Source organism: Lampetra fluviatilis, chromosome 40 (assembly GCF_964198595.1).
Source record: "Lampetra fluviatilis chromosome 40, kcLamFluv1.1, whole genome shotgun sequence".
Lineage (NCBI taxonomy): Eukaryota > Metazoa > Chordata > Hyperoartia > Petromyzontiformes > Petromyzontidae > Lampetra > Lampetra fluviatilis.
The window spans coordinates 8,515,755-8,542,906 of NC_136314.1; the positions used below are offsets into that span (position 1 = coordinate 8,515,755).

General features: G+C 50.0%; 1 protein-coding gene and 1 non-coding gene across 3 annotated transcripts; one reads left to right on the forward strand and one right to left on the reverse strand.

Annotated features, from left to right (window-relative positions):
* On the reverse strand, window positions 1-26,043 carry DNAJC2 (DnaJ heat shock protein family (Hsp40) member C2). 2 transcript variants are annotated; one of them, XM_078875068.1, is made up of 16 exons: window positions 25,880-26,043; window positions 24,146-24,348; window positions 21,737-21,936; window positions 20,857-20,932; window positions 19,958-20,056; window positions 16,732-16,876; window positions 16,120-16,266; window positions 15,432-15,523; window positions 12,481-12,602; window positions 11,788-11,937; window positions 10,800-10,888; window positions 8,815-9,132; window positions 5,842-5,945; window positions 3,985-4,092; window positions 2,726-2,904; window positions 1-890 (listed from the first exon to the last, which is right to left on the reverse strand). In XM_078875068.1, the coding sequence occupies exons 2-16, from the start codon at window positions 24,198-24,200 to the stop codon at window positions 822-824; spliced, it is 1,953 nt and encodes a 650-aa protein (XP_078731194.1). In that variant the 5' UTR covers window positions 24,201-24,348; window positions 25,880-26,043; the 3' UTR covers window positions 1-821. The 2 variants fall into 2 exon arrangements, with proteins under 2 accessions (XP_078731194.1, XP_078731192.1); XM_078875066.1 differs by lacking the exon at window positions 25,880-26,043 and having other exon boundaries at window positions 24,146-24,393.
* Window positions 26,044-26,681: 638 nt separating this feature from the next.
* On the forward strand, window positions 26,682-26,798 carry LOC144946360 (U5 spliceosomal RNA). The gene has a single exon (XR_013639855.1). It is a non-coding gene; the product is annotated as a U5 spliceosomal RNA (small nuclear RNA).
* The last annotated feature ends 354 nt before the right edge of the window (window positions 26,799-27,152 follow it).

Here is a 27,152-nt window from a genome sequence, read left to right on the forward strand (position 1 = left end):
CAACTGACTGTTGATGTCCCATCAACTGATGTCTCATCAACAGTCAGGCTTGTTTGAACCAATGCTGGTGAACTGCCAAGGGTCCGGTTTGACATGGATCCAGGTTGCATTATGTTTAAAATAATCTCCAATGACTACAGCATCGAGGAACCTGCTTCAGCATTCATCATCCAACAAGTGGAATAGATCTCGCCCGGTCTCCCCAGTGTCGCTCGCACCAAGGCCAACTGATGACATCACTGGCAATGTTTCTCCTCTCAGCAGCGCAAAAGTTTAATTCGTGTTGTACACGCCAATAAAATACGCACGCGTGCACACACATACACGGGTCAGCAGTTTTGTACGCAAAATGTCACAGGGGATGCTCGTGAAATGTCACGACGCGTTTCCGGCGCCAGAGAGAGGCCGCTTCTGTCATCTTGGTGACACGACGCACGACGCAAAGCGCCAACACCAGCTCACGCACAATCTCGCACGCGCTCGCGCGCAATCTCACGCATCAACACCCACGCTGAACACTCACTATTACCATCTCCCCTATTTGGGGTCACCTTCTCACTCAACTATTGACTCGCACACATGTACACCGCTCACATCAGCACCTCCGATTCACTCATCCGGTCCCTTCTAAACTACTCATTCACACCGCCTCACTCGCCTATAGTCACTCACGCACTCGCCCGTTCACACATTATTCTCAATCGCCCATTTGCAACCCTGCCCCACTCACACCTCCTTTGAGGCGTGAAACTGTTCATCTCCACCCACTCCCCTCCCCACTCACTCCTCCCCATTCATGCGCTCCTCTCCCGTTGCTCTTGCTACTTCTGTTTATTCATCTTAACCGCCTCCTGTGCAGCTTTCTTCGCCTTCACCATCTCCACCAGCTCCTGCAGCCGACATGACAAAACGCGCGTCAAAAACACGTGCCAAGCACGCGACAAGACTGAGATTTGACAGAGCCTCCGGTCGGCGAGCGTGGAGTGGTGGTGCAGCGGTTAACGCACAACCGCACTATGCACAACGGACAACTGGGGTCAATCGGCCAAACAGCGGCGGTATCAGCTGAGATTACAATCGGCACAATCGGCGCACTGTGATTGTGATTCACTACCAATCACGCTGACAGTTGAAACTGAGTGACCCCAGTTCTCGGTGTTTTAGCGAGGCACAGCAGCTTATTTTCCAGATGTTTTTAAATCCACGATTGTATTCTTGGTTCTTTCGGTAAAGTCACGTACAAGGGAAATAATAAAATAATAAAAATACAACTATCAAATTCTCACGACGTTTCGATTGCAACACAAGGTGTTTTTTTCTTAACGCTAGCACCACGTTAAGGTAAAAAAAACGCCATTTTCTTGTTGTGGTTTTCACACCTGATGATTGCTTGTGCTGCAATCGAAACGTCGTGAGAATTTAATTGTTGTATTTTTATTCTTTTATTATTTCCCTTCTACGTGACTTTACCGAAAGAACCAAGAATATGAATCCCTGCAGTCACGAAAGCTTTAAATCGAAAAATCCACGATTGTGTTACGATTGGCGGTGTTGGGTCATCTCAAGGCAAATCTCAAAAGCAATACAAACCACCCTCCCGTGTGTTAGAGAATTTCCCACGGAAGCGGATATCACAGAGCAACCTCTCAGAACACTTCTTATTTCAATGACCTCTGCTCCGCACAGTAGAGAGGGCATCACTATCCCACCCGCTCTGCCACTTGAGCGTACTGTGCGTGAGAGTCAAAAACCATATTCAACATTTTCAGAGCTGGATTTTAGCCAAATTAAGTGCAGAACATGTTTTTAAGTGATCAGGATTTTTGTGTGCCTTCATTAGTGATATGGCTGAAACCATTATCTCGCTGCACTTGAGAACCAGGTTTTTATCATTTAGCAGCAGCCAATGAAGCCAGCACCGAAATCGGTTCAACTGCTTTAGATGTCGTGCGGCTTTTGACATGATCGCCTTGGCCGAAAAGGTCTATCTATTTGGCAATGTGTCCAGTTTCCTCGAGGGCGAGTTCCTTAACGGCAGCGCAACTTCACGGTTAGAGTTTAATTTTTGATTTAAAGCTTTTGTGACTGCAGGGATTCATCTTCTTGGTTCTTTCGGTAATAAAAAAAATCTCACGACGTTTCAGCCACAACACAAGATGCCGTCCCTCAGGTGAAGAGACAGAGCTGTCCGAAAGACAGCGTCCCAATGAACACCGCCAAGCTTGGCAGCGTATATTTTATTATTTCCCGTCTATGTGACTTTACCGAAAGAACCAAGAAGTATTTAATTCATACCGGATCATCGCTACAAGAGTTAGCATGACCCTCTCACCTGCTACAACGGGACGGACAGAAATCGCCCATCACCCATTCACGCCATTTCCACCTCGCAGGCGTTAATGCCGTCCGGCTGAGGCACCAGCCAGAGTGATTTCCTGCTAGAGTGAGCAGTGATGCAAGCGGTGCTCACCTCCCATCTACAGTCCTGCATAGCCAGTTATGGAAATTCCTCATTTCCACTATGGTGGGGGTGAGTCAATCCAAAGGACAACCGCTGTTCATCTTCCCCACAATGAAATAATGGGCTGAGTCAACCCCCGACCCCCGCCCCACAACTAGGAATTGACCTCACGGCCTTCCGATTGAAAGACAACTTTCAATTGCAAAGCATCCCCCCCCCATTTCAGACCCTAATGGGAGTTTCCACCGCCGCCCGTTGGCTTACCTTATATCGCCGCATGCACTCCTTGCGAGTGCGACCTGGCACGGCGCGTGCTATGGCGTCCCAGCGCTCGGGACCGCCCCCCGTGTGCGTCTTCAGCGCCTGCTCCAAAAGTTTTTGCTCCGCCGCCGTCCAAGGGCTCTCGGAGGCAGCCGGGGCAACGGACTCGCTCACTCCTGGGCCTGAGCACGCACACACGCGCACGTGTGTTAGTATGTACGTTGGCGCAGTAGGGGGCACAGGTGGTGCATCAGCCAGTCATCTCGGTCAGTCGACCCGTGGCACCTGTTGGGTCTGCCCCGTGACCTCCTGCTAGCGGGCATTCGACACTTCACGTGGCCTCAAGGTGCACATGGCCTGGCACAAGCGTCGTGGTGACGTCACCGCCACTTAGTGGCGAATGGCGGTTGTTGTTGTGTGTGTGGGGAGCGGCCGTGTTGCGGTTAGCGTGCTGCACTACGAACCTGGCGACCAGGGTTCGATTCCCGCTCATGGCCAACACCATGACGAATATCTGAACCGGTCCTACGCCTTCCCTAGGTCAACTCAACCTCAAACTAATACCTAGTATGGTGTGTAAACATCGCCACTAGGGAGACAAAGGCGGTCGGGCATGGTGCTGGTCACCCACCATAGGTGCACACTAACAGCAGTTGTCCCAACAGCTGTTTTAGCTATACTGGGGATTTTTGTCTTTGTGTGTGTGTGGAAGCACAGTTGTGCATCTGCTGGTCATCTTATTCAACCCATCATAATACCTGGGTCTGTCCCGTGACCTGTCAGTAGCAAGCCTTCCACACACTTCACATGACGGCCTCAGAGTGCATCTAGACTGACACAAGCGCCGTGGTGACGTCACCGCCACTTTGTGGCAAACGGTTGTTGTTGTTGCGTGAGCGCGTGCGTGTCAACACGTATACGTGTGCGAGTGGGTGAACACGTGCGTGTGACTGCGTGAACACGTGCCATGTGTGAGTGTGCACATATCAGCTTGTGAGCGCGCGTGTACCTGTCTGCACGTGTACACGTGTACGCATGTGAGTGCGGGAACGCGTGCGTGTGAGCGTGTGAGCACGTGTGTATGTGTCTGCACGTGTACGCGTGTACGTGTGTGAGCGAGTGTGTGCGTACCAGCGTGAGCACATGTGTACGTGACTGCACGTGTATGCGTGTGCACATGTGAGCGAATGCGTGTGCGAGTGCGTGCATGCCAGTGAGTACGTGCCTGCGCGTGTACGCATGTGAGCGAGTGTGTGTGCTACCATCACGCTCTGACGGTGTCGCGCGGTCGAGTCCGGGAGCCAGCGTCCCTGCCCCCGAGTGCAGTCGCTCGCTCGCCCGCCGACTCAGCTCCTCCTTCTGCGCCGGGTCTGCATGCAACGCAGAGGTCGCAGGTAGAGGAGCAGCCCTGCAATTGCGCACTCACGCCACTGCTGGCAGAAGAGCGTCTACGGAAGGGACATCTAGAGGGGGTTTGACCTACTCGTCCACACTGGAACAGCGGGCTGGAAGACAGTGGTAGCAACCGACAATTTACCCCACCACGCGTGACCTGCCGATCGACTAACTGTGGTAAACACAAACATGCGTTTCGATTACTTATGATTATTTGGCTGCTACAAATGTCTAAATGTTAAGCCACTTCGTTGAGCTATCATTTGTGGCCAGCTCGCTTCTGAAAAAGAAGCCAATAGCTCGGTGGGGCTTTACCTGATAAAATAAAAAAAGTTAATTTTTTTTGTGTATTCTTTAGTGATTTGTTTACCTTTCTTATACTTTGCACTCCTATCGTGTTTTGTATTGTGTGTTGTTTCAACATTCTGACCCTCCCCTACTGGACACTGCTGGGTCGCCAGAGGTGGAGGTGGGGAGAATTTACAAACCTCACCCCACATTGTTTTAACTACCGCACTGGGAGAAGGAATTGAAAGCGGCAACCTTTGGATTATCCCGTGGATTGCAGCATTGCGGCAGGGTGGATGCGGAGTGGGTCACACTTGTGACTCACGGCAAGAAGGGTCTCGGTTCGATTCCCGACTTTGGCGCCTGCGTGGAATTTTTATGACCGCCCCCTATTCTGCAGAGAGTGAGAATGAGCATGTGTGTGATTGTGGGGAACGGTAGTGTAGCGGTTAGTGCCCCGCGCTACGAACAAGGCGACTCGAGTTCGATGCCCGCTCACGGCCAACACGGGTGATTATCTGAACTGGTCCTGGGCCTCCTCTAGGTCGATTCAGCCTCAAATGAGTACCTGGTGTGGTGTGTAAACATCAACACTAGGGAGAGAAAGGCGGCCGGGTGTGGTGCTGGCCACCCACCGATTCATGTGCCGTGCAGACCTTCATAGGTGCTCGCTAATAGCACTTGCCCCAACAGTCTGTTAAGGCTATACGGTGGATCATTGTCTTTGTCATTGAGTGCAAGTAAGAGAATTGAGGTTGTATGATCTTTGCCTTGTTCTACATGGGTTTCCTCCGAGTTCTCCGGGTTCTTCCCACAGCGAAAACACACGAACAATGTAACTGGCATTGACCAATCATCCAAATGCTAAAAAAGTCAGCAGCAGCAACAACATCTCCCCCTGCTAGGAAAACCTGGCAGAACCCTCCTGAAAAAATCTTGAAGATTCAACGTCAGGTTTTCCTGGGCAAACACTGCAAGATGCGACCACGTCTGTCCAGTACTCGGCGAGTTGCATTGGCTTCCGATTGCCGAACGAATACATTATGAGGTCGCACACAGAGTGCTTGCCACAATTGAACCACAATAACATGATGATCTCGTCAAGGAGCATAAACCATCATGCAAACTCCGGTCATCCTCGCAGTGGCTTTTGGCCGGCCATCGTACAAAGACGGTCACTGCATCGTGCGCTTTCAGATGCGCTTCTGGAACGCTCTTTCTTCCGATATTAGGAAACCACTGGAGTTATGCACTTTTAGACCATCTCGATTAAAAACTAACTTCTTCAGAACTGCTTTTTGTGTTTCATTTGTTGTCCTTCCTCCCGCGCCGCCGATGAGCACGGTTGGCTATGTACGGTGAGAAATAAGTTCAACATACATACACAATAATAATACCCAGTGTCTGTGTGTACGTGCTTCAACCCCCCCACTCACCGAGTTTCTGGAGGTGTTTGGTCATGGCCACCACGTCCCGCGCCGTTCGGCGAACCCCAGGGGTGAGTGAGTGCGAGTTGATGAAGCTGGCGATGACTTCCCAGCTGCGAAGGTAAGAAGGCGCAGAGTGCGTGAGCTCTGTCTGTACCACGAGGGGGTGAGGGGGGGGGGGGGCTGTATGCAGGAGGCAAGCACCGCCGACTCTTTACCGAGCGTTTAAAAACTAAACTATTGTTATTTAAACTTTATTTGAAGCTTTCGTGACTGCAGGAATTTCTCTTTGGTCCTTTCGGTAAAGTCACGTAGAAAGAAAACAAATACAAACAAATAAAATAATAGAGTACGACGTTTCGATTGCAACACAAGCTACCGTCATCAGGTAGAACTAAATTTGAGAGAGAGACAAAACACAGAACACGGACACACACAGACATACACAAAAGCAGAGACAATACAAGACACACAACATAGATACACAGAGACCCAATGCCTCTGTGTCGAGGCCTTAAATAGAGAGAGGGGGGGGGGGTTGGGTTATTTTACCAGGTGAGGCCCACCGAGCTATATCGCTCTTTTTGGTAAGTGACCTGGCCACAAAGGATGGCTCAACAATGTAGCTTATCACATGGAAAATTATAGCAGTAGCCAAATATTCTAAACGCATGATTCTAAATGTGGAGGAAAAAACCGGAGGACCCGGAGAAAAATTCACGCGACCACGGGGAGAACATGCAAACTCCCTATTATACCGCAGGCGTCAGGGGTGGGATCGAACCCACAGCCTTCTGCATTCCAGGCGAGGTAGTTAACATCTCCCCACCGTGGTGCCATTACGGACAATCTCTGTCCATCCGTGTGTACGAGTTGAGGGTGGGGGGGTGGTAGTGATGATCCAGCATGAATTAAACTCTAGTGTAAAGTTGTGTTGCTATTAGGGACTCACCCTGCAGGAAACGGCCACATCGAGAAGTGTTATTGCCCAAATAATAGGAGAAACAAACAAACTGCGCTAAAAGGCCTCGTGCCATGGCGTCACAGCCATGCCATCCTCGGTGCTCCCTCTCCTGGGCAGAGCCACCCATTCTCAATCGCGGCGGACAGGAATCCTGCGTGAGTGGTGTGGGTGCTACTCTGTTATCCTGGCTGAATAATGAACCCCTCCGCGGGCGCGTGGGAGAAGCGCGCGACAGAGTCCGCACGTACGGGCGGTTCCTCTCACTGGGTGCGACGATGTTGACGTCATTGCGGCGTCACGGGGACACACGTGGTGCGCGTTGACAATGAGCAGCTCACTCGCAATCACCGACTGACGACTTGCTCACACTTACTCTCACTCAAGCCCGCTCATTCACTATCACACCCACACACTCGCACTCACTCACTCACTCACACCCACTCACTCACTCACTAACATCCACCCACTCACTCACTCTCACACCCACTCATTCTCACACCCACCCACTCATCCAAGTCCGGATAAACCTACTACATTATGCACTTATTAATTTACGAATAGAAGAGGTGTTGGATTCATGCATGTAAATATAAGAGGGATTTTATGTAAACTAGATTTGCTAAAACAGGAAGTTAAGTCCACATCCCGATGTCACCAGTCTGATGGAAATGCTATTTTCAACGGGTGTAAAACATTCTCAAATTGAAACTGATAATTACAATCTCAGTCATCTAGACAGAGGCACCAAAGGTAATGAGATAGCCATTTTCATAAAAAATATTATTAAAAGCACTATGATACATAGAGTCAACATAACAGTATCCCTGGAAGCTTGGTGAATGCATTGGGAGGAATTCCAAGATTTTAAACTAGATTTCTCTACAGACATAAACGTTGCTTACCAGCTAAGTTTCGGTTAGAATTGGTAAGGGTTACCTTATTACCATTATGCGATTACTGTAATATTGTGTACCAATCTGCCTCCAATACAACATTGAATAAGCTCATTCCCACTTATCATTCTGTTCTAAGATTTGCTCTGGATGCCCCTGAAAAAACCCATCATTGTGACTTGTACAACTCCACGACCGCAGAACGATTCATCAAGCTTTGTTTATTTACAATATCCTGAGTCGTAATTCGGCATAATATCTGTTAGATCAGCTGACACGACGGTAGGGCGGACCGAACCAGAGAAGTTCATCACTCCTTCTGTTGAACGTTTCCTAGATACAAAACAAGTTTTGGTGAACGAGCGTTTTTGGTGGCTGCCCCGAGTCTGTGGAACAATATTGCCACGAAACATGGTCCTGCAAGTCATCGCCGTCCATCACTCGCTTCAAATCACTCATTTCAAGTGAATTCCAGTCCAGCTGCCAATGTATAAAGAGTTAGATGAGATGATTTGCTTGTAAGCGACCACTTGATGCGCGTTGCTTACATTACGTATTTTACATGGATGCTGTGTTTTTTTTATCCTAAATGCAATGCCGTCGTCTTTTAGGCCGTATCTGCATTACAATTCATATGGCAGATTTTAATTTTTTTTATAGATACAGCATGCTATTTGATAATAACCTACATTTAGTTAATTATTTCTTACAAAAAAAGGAAATTTTTATAGTGCAATTATGATTTGCTATTTTTTATTTAGCTTATCTGTTGTTGTTTATTCTCGACTTATTTTGACCGTGACTTGTTGCATTTGTCGGAGAAACGGCGGTGTTGTTTTTTGTTGATGAAACACGATTCAAGAGCTTTTTGGCTCACAGGGTAATTCAAAATAAAATACTAAACTACTAATACCTACTCATTCTCTCACTCACACCCACCGACTCACTCGCACCTACTCACTCACTCTTACTCATACCCACGAACTCACTCACACCCGCCCTCACACCCAGCCACTTTCACTAACACAGAACACGACAAACATTCCCCCACCAAAGACAGTCGGCACCATATCGGCCGAGTTGCCCTGGCGGAGCCCCCACACCCCCAGCTCCCCCGCTCCTCACCGTGAGGAGGTCCCCGCTGGGAAGAGGTTGACGGACTTGATGAGGAGCTGCAGGTCCTCTGGGGGCCATGCTTTGCCACCGCCGCCCCCACCTGCCGCCGACGTGGCAGACGAGGCGTCGTCCCCCCCGAGGGAGGCAGCGGCGGCGGCGGCGTCGGCGTCGGCGCCGCGGGCCGCCCGCTCGCGTGCCTGAGCCTCGGCCTCCTCCACGCGCCGCCGCTCCAGCAGCTCCTCCACCTCGCGCAGGCGACCCCCCACTGCCTCGTGAGCCGCCTCGCGCCCCCCACAAGTCTCCAGGGCCTCGTTCAGATCCTGCAGGCTGAGGGCGGAGAGTCGGGGGGGTTGGTGGAGTTGTGGGTAGGTTGGGTGGGTGGGTGGGTTGGTTGGGTGGGTTGGGTTGGTTGGGTGGGTTGGGTTGGGTTGGATTGGATGTGTGGGTTTGGTTGGTTGGGCGGGTTTTGTGAGTTTGGTGGGTGGGTGGGTTGTTTGGGAGGTTTGAGTGGGTTGGTTCGGGTGGGTTGGGTTGGGTGGGTGGGTTCGGTTGGGTGGGTTCGGTTATGGGTGGGTTGGTTGGGTTGGGTGGGTGGGTGGGGTTGGGTTGGGTGGGGTGGGTGGGTGGGTGGGGTTGGGTGGGGTGGGTGGGTGGGGTTGGGTTGGGTTGGGTGGGTGGGTGGGTGGGTGGATGGGTGGGTTGGGTTGCGTGGGTTGGGCTGGGTGGGTTGGGTGGGTTGGGTTGGGTGGGTGGGTGGGTTGGGTGGGTTGGGTTGGGTGGGTGGGTGGGGTTGAGTGGATGGGTGAGTTCGGTTGGGTGGGTTGGGTGGGTGGGTGGGTTGGTTGGGTTGGGTTGGGTGGGTGGGTGGGTAGGGTTGGGTTGGGTGGGTGGGTGGATGGGTGGTTTGGGTTGCGTGGGGTGGGCTGGGTGGGTTGGGTGGGTGGGTTGGGTTGGGTGGGGGGGTTGGGTTGGGTTGGTGGGTGGGTGGTTGGATGGATGGGTGGGTTGGATGGGTGGGTTGGGTTGGGTGGGATTGGGTTGGGTGGGTTGGGTGGGTTGGGTTGGGTTGGGTGGGTGGGTTGGGTTGGGTAGGTGGGTGGGTTGGGTGGGTTGGTTTGGGTTGGGTGGTTTGGGTGGGTGGGTTGGGTGGTTTGGGTGGGTGGGTTGGGGTGGGTGGGTGGGTTGGGGTGGGTGGGTGGGTTGGGGTGGGTTGGGGTGGGTGGGTGGGTTGGGGTGGGTGGGTGGGTTGGGTTGGGTTGGGTGGGTGGGTGGGTTGGGTTGTGTTGGGTGGGTGGGTTGGGTTGTGTTGGGTGGGTGGGTTGGGTTGGGTGGGTGGGTGGGGTTGGGTGGGTTGGTTGGGTGGTTGATGGAAGATGAGAGATTGTGGTATATGAGAGGAGATGGTGGTGGGAGATGATGAAAGATGGTGGAAGAAGCGAAGGGGAGATAACAGGAGATTGGAAATGTGAGCAGATTGTGGGAGATGATAAGAGACAGGAGACGATGGGAGATGGGAGGATGCGGGGTGGGAGATTGAAAGGAGATGGAAGGTGGATGGAGGAATGTGAAGGAGATGGTGGGAGATTGAAAGTTTTAAAAGGAGATAGGAAGATATTATAGAGTGGGAGAGAAGGGGGATATGGGTGGACACGGAGCGGTGAGATAGAAGATGAAGTTTAAATTATTTCGCACCGTAAGTAGCAACCGTGCTAATCGGAGATGGGGGAAGTTGTGGTAGATCGAGGTGGTAAAAGATGGAGGCAGATGGGAGATCATGGTAGGGAGATTGCGGGAGGTGGAAGGTACTGTAAATGTGGTCGCGTTATGTGTTTGGTACGTCTCTGACATGTCTGAAACCCGGTCCTTGTATGCGGCGAGCCTTGTGCTTCCCGTGTCTGTGCTTACCGTGCGATTGTCATGTGCAGAACAAGAGTAGTGCTTGGTGTGCGCGTGGCGTATGCTTAGCGTGTGTTCTGCACATCTGCTTTTCTCACCTGTTGAGCTCCAGGTTCTCGCACAGTTTCTCCATCTCCCCCATCATGCGCACGCTCTCCGCTTCATCCTCCGCAAAGTAGCTCCAAGTCTAAAGTGACGACCAAGACAAAGATCCCCCATGTAGCCTTAACAGACTCTTGATGCGAGTTGTGTTAGCGTGTAGCACTTATGAAGGCAGGCACGGCCAGCACCGTGCCAGGCTGCCTTTTGTATCCCCAGTGAAGAAGTTTTTACAGAATGGCTGAGTTGACCTAGGGGAGGCTCAGAACAGGTTAAGATATTTTTATCCCCGATGTTGGCCGTAAGCGGGAATCGAACTCTGGTCACCGGGTACATAGCGGAGTGTGACAACCACTGCACCACCGCTCCATCCCACACACAAACACAAGCAGACTGTATTCATACGATTGCAAATAAATGGGCAGCATCACTCTGGTCAGTGGATGTGACTGATGATCAAAATATCACCAGTTCAAATCCTGGTCGTGTGTCGGCTAATTCCATCCTCACAACCGTCAATAGAAACATCATCAACATCACGAGTGCCATCATCACAATCATCATCACTTCCATCCCTGCAGGGCTGAAGCAACAGAGATACAACGCAAGCAGCACCGCTATCTTGGCAAGCCACCGAGTGGTGAGGATGAACACCCCTGTCCCCCCGGCACGGCACCATGGTGGAGTGGCGCTGTATGTGTGCTGTATGTTCATTTTCTTTCGCAACAGAAGTAGCCAACCGGTCTAATCGGAGGTGCGGCGGAAGGACAACAATAAACACAAAAATCATTTAGAAAGACATGAGTTTCCAATTTAGATAATTTGGAAGCACGCGTAGCTCCAGCAGCTTCCTAATATCGGAAGGAAGAGCGTTCCAGACGGCCGCATTCAGAAGCGCGTGATGCGGCCACCATCTTTATTCGATGGACCAGCCCAAAGGCTGCCGCTGGAAGGATGACCGGAGCTGGCCTCGTGTGGTTTAAGCACCTTGCAGAACGCGCGCAACCTCTGGCGCTCCTTCTTGAGCGCTCGCTTCAACGTCTCCTTCTCCTTCTTGGCGTGCTGCGCGGCCACACGAGCCTCCGCCTCCTCCTTCTCCCGCAGCGCGCGCGCCGCCTCCGCCTCCGCTTGCCTCGCCTGGAGGGGGTGGGAGGGGGGGGGATGAAGAGACGGGCATTAGGAGAGACACACGCACGGCGGCGTTCAATCGGACAGCGGCGTTGCAATGCCCACGGGACAGACGCACGGAATGGCATCAATCAAGACTCTCACACCCTGACACAAAACAAAGATTCCCCGTACAGCCTTGACAAGACTTTTGGGGCAAGTGCTGTTATGAAGGCCGATGTGGCACACGAGGGGGTGGGTGGTGGCTAGCACCACGCCCGACCGCCTTTGTCTCCACAGTGGCGATGTTACACACCGCACCGGGTACACATTTGAGCCTGAGTCGACCTAGGCGAGGCCCAGGACCGGTTCAGATAATTGTTATTGGTGTTGGCCATGAGCGGGAGTCGAACTCAGGTAGCCGGATTCGCAGCGCAGCGCGCTAAACCGCTGCACCACCTGACACACGCACACATCCACACACTCTCACTTTACACACTCGCCCGTTCGCACAGTCAAGCAAGGAGTCCCACCCCACTCAGCTGTAAGTCACTGGCGCTGGCCCGCACTCACCCTGTCGATCTCCTCCTGCCTCTGTCTCTTGGCGTCCGCCTTGGCTCTCTTCTCCGCCTCTTTGCGCGACTTCTCCTCGTCGCGGAACCTCCTCACCCGCGAGTCACACGAGTACGCCAGGTCTGCCAGAGACAAAGGTCCCCCGTGTAGCTCACACAGGCTGTTGGGGCAAGTGTTGTGAGCGAGCACCTATTAAGGCTGGCAACAGAGCACAAGGAGGTGGAAAGGCCAGCACCACGCCCGGCCGCCATTGTCTCGCCAGTGCTAATGTTTACGCACCACACCAGGTACATATTTAAGGGCGAGTCGACCCAGGAGAGGCCGAGGATTGGTTCAGATATTCATTACCGTGTTGGCCGTGAGCGGGAGCCGAACTCGGGTCTCCGGGTTCATATCTCAAGTGTGCTAACCACTACCGCTCTCTATACATACACACTGCGTGCTATATACAATCAGGGCCGGATTAAGGCACGGGGGCTTTAGGGGCTGCAGCCCAAGGGCCTCTACCAGCTGGAGGGCCTCCAGAGATTAAGTAAAAAGTTATTTCACTTGTGAATGCTGAATTGTAGTTGTTGTTAGCCTTGTAATAAGTGTAGTAGAGTTCACGACTCTTGGACGCCGGAGTTGGAGGCACACGGGTTTATTACACACAGCACGGTTGTGGCATACAACTCTAGAGGGGGTGTCGGCCCCCTCACCCGGCTAGCTGGGGATACACGCGCTAGCTACTTCTAGCCTGCCTCCTAGTCCTCCTCTAATGGGCTAGGGGAGGCTATCTGGCCCGACACTGGTAAGTCGGGCCCGGTACCCTGAGTCCCAGACCAGCACTGACAAGAGCACCGGCTCTGGATCTCGGGACCACGCCGCTGGCTCGGTCCTGTTCGGCCCTGATAAGGACGGCGAACCAGGGGAGTCCAGGGCTCTAGCTAAGACGTCTTCTGTCTTCACTGGTTAGCTTAACATCTCTCTCGAGCCCTCTGATACATCCCCTTTTATACCCAACCCCCCGCTGAGGGGTGGGGCCCCGGGGGATCATAACTCCGAATCAGCCCCCCCAGGGTGCCTGGCGCGGACGTCGTAGAGAGCACCTCCCCGTGCACTCACGTAGCCCCGCCCACTGTGTTTGTTTTCCATAAGCTGCCATGCATAACGGGCTCTCTCTCTAACACCCCTACATCAGTATAACCCGTAAAAACAAAGTTTTTCACTATAAATCCTTTATATGCGTGGCAGCGAACTTAATATAAAGGATTTAAAAATATATTCGCCTGTGGAGGACGCGGGGATCGATCCCGCGACCTTTGGCATGGGAAGCGAGGGCGCTACCAACTGCGCTACTCCGCCACGGCCTGTGGAGGGGTTACGCTCTGGGCTCTTAGCCATGAATGAGTTCTATTTGAATATATGTAAAATCATTTTTTTTTTGCCTAAAAAGTGTAAAATTTTGGGAATTTTTTTTCACGAACATTAATTGTCTCGCACAACGAGTCTGTGTGGAAAATGTCAGCTCGATTGGATCACGGGAAGTGGGTTAAAAAACGACCGAAAGATTTGCACGGTCGTAAGCAAGCAAGCATGCAAGCAAGCACGCAAGCAAGCAAGCGAACTTAATATAAAGGATTTAAAAATATATTCGCCTGTGGAGGACGCGGGGATCGATCCCGCGACCTTTGGCATGGGAAGCGAGGGCGCTACCAACTGCGCTACTCCGCCACGGCCTGTGGAGGGGTTACGCTCTGGGCTCTTACACTCTGACGTTCAGCCAAAGCCATGAATGCGTTCTATTTGAATATATGTAAACTAATTTTTTTTTGCCTAAAAAGTGTAAAATTTTGGGAAAATTTTTTTCACGAACAATAATTGTCTGGCACAACGAGTCTGTGTGGAAAATGTCAGCTCGATTGGATCACGGGAAGTGGGTTAAAAAACGACCGAAAGATTTGCACGGTCCTAAGCAAGCAAGCAAGCACGCAAGCAAGCAAGCACGCAAACTTAATATAAAGGATTTAAAAATACATTTGATACTGGTAGGAACCCCCTGGTTACACCAGCCCACAGGGGATTATTGTGTCCGTTGTGCAGGGAGGGGCTGGGTGGGGAGGGGCTGGGTGGGGAGGGGAGGGTGGGGAGGGGCTGGGTGGGGAGGGGAGGGTGGGGAGGGGCTGGGTGGAAAGGGGGGGGTGGGGAGGGGCTGGGTGGGGAGGGGCTGGGTGGGGAGGGTGGGGCTGGGTGGGGGGGTGGGAGGGGTGGGGCTGGTCACCCCGTGGTGCTCTTATAAAACTCAACGTTGAACCTACTCACGCCGGCTTGTGCCCGCCCTCACAGTCGGGCATATTTGTGTAATACACCACGCCACCGTTGACCCTGGCCATTGACCGAGCAACCCAACGTTCCTACCAGCTCTCTCCTCAGGAATGTGTTTTTTATTTAACTTTGTTTTCCGTTTGAAAATATTACTGGGGGCCTCACAGTACCTGTAAGCCCAGGCGCCTCTAAAATCTTAATCCGGCCCTGTATACACTGCATATACACAGCACACACACGACAAACACACCACTCCTCCGCATTTCTGTGTCACGTGACTAAGTCTGCCCACGCCGACCACACACATTCATCAATTCACGCCTATAATCACACTTAAGGACGTGGAGCAGAAAGCTATTTCATGACACAGTCGATGCTGGGTGTTATCCCCAGTGAAACGTTGTACACAATTATCAAGCGTTTTGTTCACATTTCAACATTCCTCCCATTTGCGGATAAATCAATAAATTGCCACGACGGAGCAACTTGACATGAATGGCTCTTTTTGGGTGGTGGAGGGTTATAGTGAAACATAAAAATAACATTATACCTACACCATGATCTAAGCCAGAATGAATTCATCGTAAATGATGACGACGATAATGATAAATGGGAGGTGGCGGCAGGACTAGCTGGCTGCACCTCACCGACGAGCGAGCGAAGGCGAACCATCTCCTCCTTCTTGCGCTGAGTGCGTGCCGCCCGGTTCTGCTTCTCAATCCAGCGCCGCTCGTCCCGGCTAGAGGGAGAGAGTGGGAGAGAGAGGGAGAGAGATTGGGAGAGAGAGTGAGAGGGGGAGAGATAGGGAGAGGGGGAGAGAGAGGGAGAGGGGGAGAGAGAGCGAGAGGGGGAGAGAGAGAGGGAGAGGGGGAGAGAGAGGGAGAGGGGGAGAGAGAGGGAGAGGGGGAGAGAGAGCGAGAGGGGGAGAGAGAGTGAGAGGGGGAGAGAGTGGGAGAGTGGGAGAGGGGGAGAGAGAGGGAGAGGGGGAGAGAGAGGGAGAGAGAGAGTGAGAGGGGGAGAGAGAGGGAGAGAGAGCAAGAAAGGGTGGAAGAAGATAAGAGTGGGTGAAACATGGGGAGGATAAGCGAGTGAGAGTTAATCACATACTCTTTGGTTCTTTCGGTAAAGTCACGTAGGTAAAAAATGATAAAAGTAAAACAATTAAATAAATTAAATCACGACGTTTCGGGCGCTACACAATCGCTCGTCATCAGGTGGGACCACCACAGCCAGAAGCAACTGCTAGAATGGGTAAGAGAGCTGCAGTGAAACAAGACGATCTCTTCTATGCTCACTCAGGCACTCATATTCACACTCTTTCTCCGTCTTTCTCACCACTCAGCCTTGTCCTTCTCCTCCTCGTCGAGGTAGGAGAACTCTCTCCACGAGTCGAAGTTGTACCAGAACGAGTAGAATCTGTCCACCTCCTCAAAGGCCGACGATTCGTCACCCAGACGAGGCACAGGCTGCTTGGTTGACCACCTTGGGGCAGATCAGCAGCATCATCAACAGCAGTTTCAGCAGCTAAATCTTCATCATCGTCATCGGTAAAAGCAGCCTCATCAGCAGCTTGACTAACAAGAGCATCAGCAGGTACATCATCATCAGCAAGAGCAGTATCATCAGCAGGAACAGCATCATCATCAGCAGCATCATCATCGTCATTACCATTATAATCATCACCATCATAATCATCACCGTTGACCGTGGGTGGGAATCGAACGCGGGTCGCTGGGTTTGTAGCGCAGCGCACCAAGCACTCCCAATAGATGATATTTCTGGACATCTGTGAAAAAGAGCTTCATAGCTCATCGGATTTCTCCAGGATAAAAAAATATTCTGAAAAATATTCTGATTCCTGCTAACAGGACTTGCCCCAACAGTCTGTTAGAGGCTATGAGGGGGGCGGGGGGAGGGTTTCTGGGTCTATGCGTACGCGCGTATTACCGTGCGTTCCTATCGAACACCTCCGTGAAGGTCTCGTAGAAGTCCCCGGACTTGACGTCTCCGCGTGTCGGGGTGCTGCTGTCGAACGTCGGGTCGACGCTGTCGAATGCGCGGCGCTTCACGGGGTCTCCTAGCTCCTCGTACGCTACCGCCACGGTCAACCGGGGAGGAGGTGGGGGAGGAACAGGGAGGAGAAGGTTTAAATTGCATCTCACAATCGCGAGGAATTCAGAGGCCCAGCTGGAAGGCAGCCAGCAAAGCGGTGAAGAATTGCCCAAGCTCTGCGGTCCATTTATATATTAAGATGTTTTCAGAAAATTAATGTGTTTATAAATGTAGGAGGAAACCAGAGCACCAAGAGAAAACCCACATTTACGAGGAGGCAACCCTCTATACCAGGGGTCCTCAAACTACGGCCCGCGGGCCACATGCGGCCCACCGAGGGCATTTATCCGGCCCATGGTCACTAATTGGGCTGCGCTTGTGAGCACTAATTGGGCTGCGCTGGTGAGCACTAATTGGGCTGCGCTGGTGAGCACTCATTGGGCTGCGATCTGTGAACAAAACTGCAGGTGTAATTAACTTTTTAATGGCACCCGCACCAGTGTGAGCCTGGGGTAAAAGCGGAGTTCCCCCAATCAGACTGCATTGATGGGCAGTGCAGTCTGTATGTCTCTGTGTGGGCAAAGTTATTGCTGGTACTGTATATTGTTTTTGTAGCGCTGTATATATATTGGTATTTTACTAATAGCAATTTTGACTCCCTAGGACACAATGATGTCAAGAAAGAGAAAAATTTACTCGGAGTGTAGGATATTAAAAAAACAGTGGACTTATGATTACTTTTTCATGCAGTACAAGGAAAGAGCTGTGCGTCTGATATGCCAGAATATAGTGTCTGTGTTCAAAGAATACAATTTACGTCGACACTATGAAACTCAACATAAAGATAAATATGATTGTTTGGTCGGAGAAGTGAGAAAAGATAAAATACTAAAACTGAAAAATACATTAACAACTCAGCAAAATACTTTTGTGAAGCAGAAGCAGCTAAATATTTCATCACTGCGAGCAAGTTTTCAAGTTGCCAAGCTAATAGTGTGCACTGGCAGACCATTCGTTGAGGGAGAATTTGTTAAAGAATGCCTTCTCTCTGTTGCCAAAGAGATGTGTCCAGAGAAGGCCGATTTATTTAGTACAGTGAGTCTTTCAGGACCTACAATTACACGGAGGATTGAAGAAATGGGAGACAATTTCCATCAGCATTTGCAAAACTCCACAAAAAAACTTTCCTATTTTTCCTTGGCACTCGACGAAAGCAATGATGTTCGTGATTCTGCACAACTTCTAATTTTTATTCGTGGGACGAATGACTATTTCAAAGTCACAGAAGAGCTTGCTGCACTGCAAAGCATCAAAGGAACAACTACAGGAGAGGATATCTATGCAAAGGTTTGCCAAACTGTGAATGGTTTGGAGCTGAACTGGGCTAAACTAGCCAGTGTGACAACTGATGGTGCTCCTAGCATGGTGGGGTCTAAGAAAGGAGTAATTGCTCGCATTAACCAAGAGATGGACAAACATAACCATTCTCGTCCAATAGCCATACACTGCCTCATCCACCAACAAGCGCTGTGTAGTAAATCACTGAAGTGGGACTCTGTTAACTCATTAGAGCTCATGCACTAAACCACAGACAATTTCAGGAATTTCTGTCTGAGCTAAATGTTGACTATGAAGATGTTCTGTACCACACAGAAGTCCGTTGGCTGAGTCGAGGGAGAGTTTTGAAACGTTTACATGACTTACTTCCACAGATTACAGTTTTTCTGTTTTCAAAAAACAAAGAAGTACCAGAGCTCAATGATGCAGAATGGAAATGGCACCTTGCCTTTCTGACAAATGTAACAGAGCTACTCAACAGTTTCAATGTGCAACTTCAAGGAAAGGGGAAGCTCATATGTGATATGCAATCACATGTCAAAGCATTTGAAGTAAAATTAGGCCTCCTCATCAAACAAGTGAAGGAGGAAAACTTCTGCCATCTCCCCACAACTCAAAATCTGTTAGCGGAAAAACCATTGGTTGCATTCCCAAACAAAACATGTGTGGATTTACTGGAAAAATTGCAAAAGGAGTTCCAATTTAGATTTAACGAGCTTCATCTCCATGAACAGGACATACAGCTTTTCCGTAACCCATTTTCTATTGACATTGAAAATGTGGATACAATTTACCAAATAGAACTGGCTGAACTGCAGAATTGTGACTCTCTGAAAGACGCATTCAAGTCAAGCAGCCTTCATAATTTCTATGCATTTCTCCCCTCTGATACATATCCTCATCTCAGGAACCATGCACTCAAAATGGCAACCATCTTTGGCAGCGCTTATGTCTGTGAACAAACTTTTTCCAGAATGAAAATTTGAAATCTCCAACCAGATCTAGACTAACGGATGCACACTTGCATCACTTGTTACGACTAGCAGTGACAAATATGGAACCGTACATTGACCATCTCATTAGCCAAAAGCAGGCCCATAGTTCCCATTGAAATACTGGCAAGTTTGTTGATTTAACTTTACTTGTTCTTCATTTTAAATATTGTATTTGTTCCCGTTTTGTTTCTTCACTTCAAAATAAGATATATGCAGTGTGCATAGGAATTTGTTCATAGTCTTTTTTAACTATAGTCCGGCCCTCCAACGGTCTGAGGGACAGTGAACTGGCCCCCTGTTTAAAAAGTTTGAGGACCCCTGCTCTATACCATACAGAAGGGACAGATGTAAGACTGCACTTTGCTAAACCGCCTTCTCCTGGCAAGCCAGGGCGTGGCTCTTCCTCGACTGCCATGGGAATGGAATTTCGCAACGTTTGTTGCGTCCACTAACCCCTGATGAGACGGTCAACTACGGCTTATACAACACACGCAGCAAACACTCCGACTGTACAGAACACACTCTCGAACGACACATTCATCACTCCCGTGTCGGTTAATGTACACAAGAGGCACACTAACGATACAGAAATTACACCACTGCATGTGGTCGTTGTGGGCGCAATTTCGGTGGTGGCAGTAATGGTATTATGGCGGCGATTGTTGTGGTGGCGGCAACAGCGATGGTGGTGATGGCCTTTGTAGTGATGGTGGCGGTAGTTTTGGTGGTGGCGGTGGTTTTGGTGGTAGCGGTGATGGCAATGCCTGACGAGCGAGGGGTCCTCTCACCCTTTGTGATGCAGGTGAAGTAGTCGTCCTCGCCGTTGCCCGTCCGCTGCCCCGTGGCTTCGCGCTTGTCTGGGTGATGCTTCAGGACCATGGCTTTGTCTGTCGGGACAAAACAAAAAAGAAAAATCACGCACACGGACGGAATCAACTACGCCTGCCCACACGTCTGTCCTTGGGAGCATTTAACGGGCGGTAACATCACTGCACAGCTAGGCAACATCGCCATGGCAACGCTCATCGCCTTGGCAACGCAAATCATATTTATCGCTAGTTTTGTCTCCAGGATTTGGGCAACAATGCTTTGATCAACGTGGCCGGTTTCCTCTACGGAGAGTCCCAAAAGGCAACACGACTACACGCTGGAGTTTCGTTCATACTGGATCATCGCTACGAGTTATTGTGATCCCCAGCCCCCCCGGTTCCGGAGGGACAGAGATCACACATCGACGCTTTCCAACTCGGTTGGAAAGCGTTAATTATGTCCCAAAGAGGCACTTGCCGGTGAGAATTCCTGTTCGAGTGATCAGTGATGCAAACAGTGCTCACATCGCGTTTACAGCCCTGCAGAGCCAGTGGTGGAATTTCCACATTACTGTGGCAGCAGGGGGTAAGTCCACAGGGCAACCACTGTTGATCTTCCCCACAACAAAGTGGTACTCATTTGATCAACCACGGAAGGAGCGATTATGGGATGAGTTAATGAAAACCCACCCCTAATCCCAACCAGGATTTGACCTCACAACCTTGCGATTGCCCCTCGCTCCACCGCTTAGCAGTTGTGCGGCTGAATTGGTTTGGTAGACACACACAGTGCAGCGCCACAGGGAAACTCGCTTCCAGCTCCACACAAGGGCCCATGTCCAGCCCCCGCTGCTCCAAGGACTTTAAGAGTGACTCACGCGCAGCCTTGATCTGTTTGGCTGTGGCTTGGTACCGCAGTTTTCCTAGGCCCAGCACCAGGTAGTGATCTTGAGTCTGTCGACACAAACAAACACACAATGATCACCCATGTAGCCCACATTGCCTGTTGGAGCAAGTGTTGTTGGCTAGCACCTATGAAGGGCGGTACGGTGCACGTATGAGGGGGTGATGCAGCCAGCACCAGACGGCATGCCTTCCTCTTCCTCACGTTGTTCCAGCATCTTTGTGTTGCATAGCGTCATCTCACCAATCGGAAACTTTACTGGATGCTTACCACTCATTTAACAATGAGTGGTAAGCATCCAGTAAGTGATCGTAGGGCTCCTGCACTACTGTCAACACATAGAATATTAATATAAATACTATATAAACACAAAGTATTTAAAAATAAATCACTGTAAAACAATGTACTGTCACATTTTTGTACGCAGCATGAACAAATGGTGCTTTTTCTGGAAGATTTTATTGTTTTTGTAGGGGATGTTTCAATTTGCGTACAGTAAATTTTTAATGTATCTTGTAATTTTATTGTTTGTTGTGGTTGCACCTGAATCAAGAGCCGAATGGCTCACAGGGCTATTCCAAATAAATGAAACTGAAAATATAAAAACAATAATAAAATGACGGGCTGCAATGGCACTCTCACCTTTACCGTTATTCCTCATGGGAAAATTAATCTCCGGCCTCATGCAAAATTGCTTTACGAGGCAATTTCAGGAACGCAACCGCCACGTTTAGCGGGGACTTGCCGTATTACTCGCCCTTAGGCCTACCACCGTGCGGTTTGTACGTCCATGCCTAGTCTTTGACTTTGTCTAATTATGAAGGCCAGTTAACGACCCAGCTCGGGACTCGAACCTTCCACTCCTTGGGGTCGAGGCTCTTGAGGAGCGGGTATTCTTCCAACTCGAGGCGCTCCTCGTCGCCATCGTCCTCCGACTCCGAGCTGCTGCCCTCGGCCGCGTCGGCCGCGGAGAGCGAGGTGGCACTGCGCGAACGGCGCCACACGAGTGCTTCGAGCCAGCGGCCAGCGGCCTCAAACGCGTAGTGCACGGGAGCTGAGAGACACCAACATTGACCAACGTAGTGACATCATCACAGAGACATCGTCATAGCGACACCGTCATAGAGACATCGTCATAGCGACATCGTCCCAGAGATATCATCAGAGACATCATCATAGACATCGACATTGTCATAGACGTCGACATATAGACATCGTCAAAGACATCACCATAAAGACATCATCATAGAGACATTTAACATCGTCATAGAGATACCGACATAGAGACATCGATATCGTCATTGAGACATCGACATAGAGTACTCCGATTGTAAATGTTGTGGCTTGGCTCTCCAACACACCGGCGTGCTATACTCGTGACGAATTGGCATGTTCTGTTTACGTGACAACTCTTACTACTTGGCTGTGTTGGGTGGTAGCGGGTTTAACGACACATTTATATATTGACACGATCTAACCCCAAAAAATCCTCTATTTTGTCATTTCGGTGTAACAGGTCACTCTAGCGAATTAGACAAAGACTACACTATCAGGGTCTGCTGGGTTCTCACCTGGTTACACGAATAAACTTTGTGGACTTGGTGAGCGTATTGTGAGTGGCTGAAAGTGGTGGTGTAACGGTTAGCGCATTGCGCTACGAACCTGACGACCCAGGTTCGAATCCCGCTCGCGGCCAACACCAATTATTTTAACTGGTCCTGGGCCTCCAGTAGGTTGACTCAGCCTCAAATGATTATCTGGTGTAAACATCGTCACTAGGGAGACAAAGGCGGCCGAGCGTGGTATTGGCCACCTACCCATTTGTGTGCCTTCTTAGGTTATCGCTAACAGCACTTGCCCTAACAGTCTGTTAAGGCTATACGGGAGATATTTGTCTTTGATGTGGTTACAACTGCATGGACATGGCCCATCGTGTCAACCACACTTGCACCCGACTTCGACTCACAAACTCACTGTGCCTCGCTCAAGCAGCCGTAGAAATTCCACATTCTCTGACCGAGGGAAGTCCATCTACTTAACAACCAACCTACTGACTGGCGTTCATCATTCATGGCCAACGCCATCTCTCACGGATCACTGCGATGCAATAATAATTACCACCCAGTACGTGCTGTCAACCCATACGATTTACCCGTATTCTTCTTGTACAGAGAAATTGCGTTTTCAGGTCCGCATGGCGTACAGCCGTTTAAATCCGAGCAAAATATTTACGTCTATTTGTTTGTTTCTCCCTTTGTGATGGGACATTGTAGGATGAACGTTGAGATTTATAAGGGCACGGGGTGACCAATAAAGTTTGAGGTGGTCTGTAATGAGGTATGGCACTGATAAGGGGTTGGCAGGTATTTAGTGGTGAGCGTAGTGGTGAGTGTACTCGTGGTGAGTGTAATGGTGCATGTACGAGTGGTGTGTACAAGTGGTGAGTGTATTTGTGTTTCTCCCTTGTGATGGGACTTTGTAGGATGAACGTTGAGATTTATATAAGGGCACGGGGTGACCAATAAGATCTGAGGTGGTCTGTAATAAGGTTGGGCACTGATAGGGGGTTGACAGGTATGGTGCACACAGCCATGCGGATGGGTTCTCCCCCATGACTGCCACACTTCCGATTAGCACGGTTGGCTACTTACGGTGCGAAATAAGTTAAACATACAGTACCACCGGTCTGCAACCTCAAACGAGGCGACGATTATGATCATTACGAAAGTGTGTAATGATAATCATTGTCGCTTTTAAGAACCGTTTACATGCATTACCGTTGTTTATAATTACGTGTATTGCCAGCGAAGAGTAGGTATAACATTCCAACTGCACTGATTAATTAGAATTACTGCTGTGAAGCGAGGTTCGGAAAAACACCGAGGTCAGTCAGGAATATGCGAACGGGTCACTGGTCACATTCCGTCTCGGCCCACCCGGTCTTAAATTGATTACAATACCTGGGGCGGTGATTAAAACGAGCACGAGTGAGACAAAGATACGCGTGCTTTGTATTTCAAGACCAATGAACAGTGGCGAATATCTGAACCGGTCCTGTGGGCCTCCCTTGGACCGGCTTAGTCTTGAGTACTGGGGACTCTTAAGGCGGTCGGGCGTAAGTGCTGAGATGGGGAGGAAGGGGTATCAACCTTGTGTTGCCGTCCCTACCTTTATTAGGTGCTCGCGAACAGCAACTTCCCACACGACGGCCTATTAATGGTTACGCGGAGGGAGATGTTCGTCTTTGTTAACAAGACACTCACCAGACTTGCGGCCCAGCACGACCGAGCACTGCCCGGGCAGCGCCTCCAGCAGCATGGCCACGTCGATTTGAGGGCGGCGAGGGTTCGCCCTCCTGTACGACGAAGGGGGGCGAGCGGCGGGATGGGCGGCGGGTAGCCGAGGGCGAACGAGGAGGAGGAAGAGGAGCAGCAGCAGCGGCGGCAGCAGCAGCAGCACGGACGACCTGAGCGGCGACCAGTCGGCGTCGCCACGTGGAGTGAAGCACTTCCGCCGGGCGGAACGGTGGCCGCGCGCGGACAAAACAACCACAAAAAGGCGTTTTGTTTTAGAAAAAAATCAAATCATTGCGATTCGTAGAGTTAATCGGTGTGATTTCGATTTAAAGATTTCATGACTGCAGGGATTCACCTTCTTGGTTCTTTCGGTAAAGTCACGTAGAAGGGAAATTATAAAAATACATTTATTTAAATGTTAAAAAAAAATTCCCTTCTACGTGACTTTACCGAAAGAACCAAGAAGATGAATCGGTGTGGTTTTATCATATTTCTCAACCCCCCTCCCTAGGTGCGTGATGTCATTTATGGACGGCCCCTATGGTATAACCTAGCACGATATAAGGTACCTGAACGCGTTGGTCGTAATCAATGTTGGTTTCCAGAGTAACCGGCGCACGCGAACACAGTGTCGCCATGCGTGCAAAGCGCCCGTTTAATTGTTTTTTTTTATCCGCTTGCAGTTATTTAGCTCGTTAGGACACCTCACAAAATTCAGTTTAATTTATTAGATATAGCCCTGTGAGCCATTCGGCTCTTGAATCGGGTGCAACCGCAACAAACAAAAACATGAACAAGAAAACATTTTAAAGTGACTATGTGACTATGTGCAAACAGAAAATCCAAGAAAAGACAGCAAAATTCAAATGGACAATTGGTTCAAATATCGATGTCCGTTATTCATACGGAGCGGAGGTGCTCGAGTTACAGTCATTCTGGGTCTCCCTTCAAAGCAGAGGTCGCAACTGGGTACCCGATACCCATACCCTACCCGATACCCGGTTACCCGTACCCGGCCGGGTACGGGTAGCCGTTTGCGACCCTGGTGCGGCCGGGTACGGGTAAGGAATCAAAACCCGTTTGCGACCTCTGCTTCAAAGCGACTGAATTTGTTTTGTGGCAGGCGTGGCTGGGTTGTTAACGTGGCCAAGTTAGTGGTGGCCTTGCCCGAGTCCTCAGAGAGGGTGGCCACACTCGCCCGGTGTGTCACATCCAAGGCCGTAACCATGGAGTCAACATTGGGGGGGACCAAATCTTCCACGGGGTCTGGGGGTCCCAACCCAGAAAAATATCTAAATTTGAAAACTCATTTCTTGCCGAAAATATTTCAAAAATTCACTAACACATGGGATGGACTTTTTTTTTACAATAATGTCTAATAGTGTATTGTATTACATTGCTCTGTTTTTACTTTTTTTACCATTTCTTGTTTCATTGTATGTAATGGCAGAGATTAGGGATTACTAAAGTACACCCATAACCACAGTCATATAAACAAAAATATATGCATTGATTTATATGAAGACAAGTCCAGATATTGTGGCCAAGGTATAGCAAATTGTTGTTTTTATTGCCATAGCATAGCAATTTTTATAGCAATATATTGGGGGGACATTTTTAGCATATTTGAATATTGGGGGGGGGGGGGTCGGTGTGTGTGTGTCCATATATATTATAATTACGGCCTTGGTCACATCCAACCTGGACTGTGGAGGAAGGAGGAGACGTGAGGCTTGCTCAGCTGCAATGGAAGAAGAAGACCTCAGTGGCGCTCAAAAGCGATCGGCCAACCCCTTCCCGGCCATCGCTCTCTGCAGGACTCCGCCGGGGAGCGGTGGTGCAGCGGTTAGCGCGCCGCGCTACGAACCCGGCTACCCCAGTTCGATTCCCGCTCACGGTCAACACCGTCGGAACCGGTCTTAACGCCCCCCCCCCCCCCAGGTCGACCTCGGCCTCAAATGAGTCGCCGGTGCAGCGTCTTAAACATCATCGCCGCTCGGGAGACAAAGACGGTCGAGCGTGGAAGCTGCCCGGCCACATCCTAGCGTGCCGTCGCGGCCTTCATTGGGTGCTCGCGGGCAGCGCTTGCTCCTTTACAGTCTGTTGAGGCTGGAGATTAACCCAGGAACTTGTCACGGATTCTTGAGACTGACGCGATTCTGCAGACGTTTGACCACAAAGTCGGGGAACGTCATGCAGACGGAGAGAGGAAACTTCGGAACCAATGAAAGACGCGGTTTTATCTCCCCCCTCCCCATTGGTCGAATAACGCAATTATGCACGACAGACCGCTGTAACCACTAAACAGAAATACGTCTTCCTTTACGTGAATAGCTTTATAGTATTTACTACAAATTTGAAACGAAGTGAGCAATAATATTAAGATGTATTCTAAAATCATGAATATACTAAAGATTAAAAGGTAATGACACATGCCAAAGAGCCCCATAGTGTAAATATACAGCGTATTTATATAAGTACCTACGAGTGATGGAAATAAACTTTACTCTGGTTTCTCTTCAGAGCGAATAAATCTTTCGCCTTTTACTAAAGATTTCCGTGGAGAGGAACACTCTAATGAGTCTTAAACAATTTTTCGTCGCCCTGCTTATGTAGGGCAACATCATTAACAAAGAAAAGTCGAAATCGTGGTCGTTATTGTGCGTATTTGTGGTGTGTGGCAGCGATTGTGGCCTGCTCATTGTGTGCAGTTGTTCATAGCCACACATCAGTTGCTATATCAAAATGGTATTATAAAATCTTTTGAGGGTGTATTGTTTATGTGCACTCCATGCAATAAAGGGACATTGTTGTTTATTTCAGAAATATGCGCCTGCTATGCTCATCAATTGTCTATCCATTGCTTGTAGAGCCTTCTCCAAGGCTTTACATTGAACGCGATGGAGCCCATTCAAAATGCGAATCACGTATTGATGCCTATATAGCGCGTTGTTCGTTTATGGAGGAATATCTA